The sequence below is a fragment of the Pteropus alecto genome, unplaced genomic scaffold (assembly GCF_000325575.1).
Source record: "Pteropus alecto unplaced genomic scaffold, ASM32557v1 scaffold413, whole genome shotgun sequence".
Taxonomy (NCBI): Eukaryota; Metazoa; Chordata; class Mammalia; order Chiroptera; family Pteropodidae; genus Pteropus; species Pteropus alecto.
This window is the reverse complement of record NW_006434120.1, coordinates 1,360,735-1,364,196: the sequence shown is the minus strand read 5'-3', so window position 1 is coordinate 1,364,196 and position 3,462 is coordinate 1,360,735. Positions and strand designations below refer to the sequence as shown.

The 3,462-nt window shown below is 42.6% G+C and overlaps 1 protein-coding gene across 2 annotated transcripts in view; it reads left to right on the top strand.

Annotated features, from left to right (window-relative positions):
* The window catches only part of ALG11 (ALG11, alpha-1,2-mannosyltransferase), a 13,403-nt gene that overhangs the window by 7,512 nt on the left and 2,429 nt on the right, over positions 1–3,462 (top strand). For both annotated transcript variants that reach the window (XM_006909003.3, XM_015587109.2), the window contains one exon: positions 145–1,076. In XM_006909003.3, coding sequence (XP_006909065.1) covers positions 145–1,076 — 932 coding nt within the window. The remainder of the gene's footprint in view (positions 1–144; positions 1,077–3,462) is intronic.

The window sequence follows — 3,462 nt, the reverse complement described above, 5'->3', positions numbered from 1 at the left end:
AATGCAATGAATGAAAAACAGTGGAAAACATTTTTTTTTAGTCTAAAAATAGCTTCTTATGATTGTGAAAAAAACTGTCTATACCTGTTTGCTTTATTTTAACCTGAACTAATGAAATTCTTAACTATTATATTTCTATTTTAGGTATCCTACAGCAGTTTATGTTGTTTATACTGGTGATGTTAATGTCAGCAGTCAACAAATACAAGAAGGTGCTTTCAGAAGATTTAACATCAGATTAATTCACCCAGTGAAGTTTGTTTTCTTAAGGAAGCGCTACCTTGTAGAAGATTCACTGTATCCTCACTTCACACTGCTGGGCCAAAGTCTAGGATCCATTTTTCTTGGCTGGGAAGCTCTGATGCAGTGTGTTCCTGATATTTATATCGATTCAATGGGATATGCTTTCACACTTCCTCTGTTTAAGTATTTAGGCAGCTGCCGAGTTGGAAGCTATGTTCATTATCCAACTATCAGCACTGACATGCTTTCTGTAGTGAAGAATCAAAATGTCGGATTTAATAATGCAGCCTTCATTACCAAGAATCCTTTTCTCAGCAAAGTAAAGCTCATCTACTACTACTTGTTTGCTTCTATTTATGGACTTGTTGGTTCTTGCAGTGATGTAGTCATGGTCAATTCTTCCTGGACACTAAACCATATTCTCTCACTGTGGAAGGTTGGGCATTGCACTAACATCGTTTATCCACCTTGTGATGTGCAGACATTTCTAGACATTCCTCTACATGAGAAAAAGATGACTCCAAGACACTTACTGGTTTCTGTTGCCCAGTTCAGGCCGGAAAAGAATCATGCTTTGCAGATCAGAGCCTTTGCTAAATTGCTGAATAAGAAGGAGACTGAGTCACTTCCTTCACTTAAACTTGTTCTCATTGGAGGTTGTCGTAACCAAGATGATGAACTTAGGGTAAACCAACTGCGAAAGCTTTCTGAGGATCTAGGAGTTCAAGAAGATGTGGAATTTAAAATAAATATTCCGTTTGATGAGTTAAAGAATTACTTGTCTGAAGCAACAATTGGTCTGCATACCATGTGGAACGAGCATTTTGGGATTGGTGAGTTTGTCCTTTAAATAACTCATTTGGTGCCATGAGATACACATTTTAGGTTGTTTTGATAAGATGGTAATACTCTGGAAGTTTTCATCAAGTCCTAATTCTCTTCCCCCAGTCCATCAAGCATGTTTTCCTCATTTGAGATCCTTTAAGATATAATAATTTGTAGTCAATAATAATAGCAAATGTTTATTGACCATTTACTGTGGGGGGGCGGGTCACTGTTGAGGTCTTTACAAGTATTGTTTATCTGATTTAATCATCTTGAAAACTCTATTGATAGGTATTATTATTATTTCTATTTTATAAAGTCAGACACAGAAAGGTTTAGAATTTACCCAGATTCAGCCACACAGAGGTGGGTGCACCGTCTAACCCAGATAGCCCCTGCTCTTAAGCACCGCATTTGCTCTCCCTACCCACCCCTACCTATGTACTGGGCCCTACGCCAATCCCCATGAAGGACCAAGGGAGAATCCCTGGGAGGGGCCCATGCCGAGGTATTTTGGTAAAGCTGCTTAGGTGATTCTGTCGTGCACCAAAAGCTGAGAACCACCGTCTCCAGGTGGGCTTCTCACAGAAATTCTTCAGGTTCTTTTATGGATTCTGTACTCATTATTGGAATGGCCTCTCCTTTTCTTTCTGCCAAGTTTCATCGTAAGTGTTCAGGTAAAATCTCCTTGCCCTTTAATTTGGCCTTATTCCAATACAAATTGTCTCTCTTTACTCTGACCTGTTATGTACACATTTCGGTATAAATCAAGTAGTATTTAGTCTAATTTGGTTCAACATATATTTCTCAAGTGCTTACTCTGTGTCTCATCCTACTAGATGTCACGGGAAAATAGAAAAACATGAAAGTGAAGTCTCCTATGCCAATGTGACATTTTCTCTTGTTTTCTTTTCTGTCCCTGGTTAGTAGCACAGTGCTAAGCTCAGACATACAGCAAGAACTGGTTGATCCAAACCTTCTGCACTTCCCATGCTTCCTTTCTCAGACGCTCATGGAAGCATTTACTATGCCAGGCACTGGGGTGGGTGCTGGAATGACTGTGAGGTAGGAACTGCTGTTAACCCTCAGAGGCTTACAGCTCTGTGAGTGATACAGACGAGTTAGACAGGTGTTAACTGTACCGTGTGCTGAGTGCTATGCTAGGGCAAGTGCCAGGTGATAAGAAAGCGCCTAAGAGAAACACGTTAACAGCTCGTGGGGTCAGAGAACAATGGCCCAGGAAATGATGCGATATGGAAGCTGGGACCTGAAGAGTAATTAGAAATTAGCCATGCTGAAGAGGGGAGAGTAGCCAGCAGAGGGCACAGCATTGTGACAGGCATCACAAAAAGAGCCTTAGCAGGCAGTTCAAAGAAGTCAGTATTGGCTGGAGCATCAAGGAGGAACAAACAGCAAGACAATAGAGAGGTGATCTGCAGACCGATCACATGGCCATGTTAAGCCACTGGGAAAAGATAGAAATATTTTAAATATTAGATTTAAAATATTTCCTCAAGTTCACTGTGGCTGCAGTGTGGGGAGTGTGGATCGGTGAGGAGCAGGGAGAGCAAGACTGGAGAAGCAGGAAGATGACTCGGGCAGCTGCAGCAACCTAGGCGAGAGATGCTGGCGCTCTGAACTTGGTAGTGAACATGCCAGTGAGATTCTGAAGAATTGAACAGGACTTGGTGATTAATTGGATGTGTTAAATGAGGGACAAAGAAGAGTCAGAGACAACTGCCTGGGGTTTTTAGTTTGGACAGCTGTGTGAATGGTGATGGCTGTCACCTGGAGAGGGACTCCAAGACGAGAGGCATTGATGAGCCAAGTTTTGAGCATGTAGAGTTTAAATTGTCTGAGGGACATGCACATGTGTGTGTCCTAAGGCAGTTGTATATATGAGTCTGAAGTACAAAAGAGGGACCTGATCTGGGAATACAGACTGAGGAGTTGTCATTGTCCAGGTAGTTACTGCAGCCTCTGTAGATGTGGCTAAGATTGCCTATGCCAAGTGTGTAAGCGAGATGAGGCCCATAGTGCAAAATGCTGAGAACAGTAACAGCGGAAGAGTGGCCAGCAAAAGAGAAGAGAAGAAATGAGGGAGGAGGAAAACCAGCAGAGTTGCGGAAACCAAGGGAAGAGACTGTTGGGGGAAGAAGAGAAAGGGCAGCAGGTTGGTTCTGATGCTGCGCCCAATAAGGAAGTCGCAGTGACCTGGCAAGAGCAGTGTAGTGGAGTGGGAGCCAGAGTCAAATTGTAGTAAGTTGAGCATTGAGTACAGGTGAGCAAGTGGAGTTAATGAATGCAAACCACACTTTCCCTAAGTTTATCTGCGAAAGGGAGATGAAAAGAGAGACAGTAGCTAGGGGAGGGAGAGGACTCGTGACCTGAAGG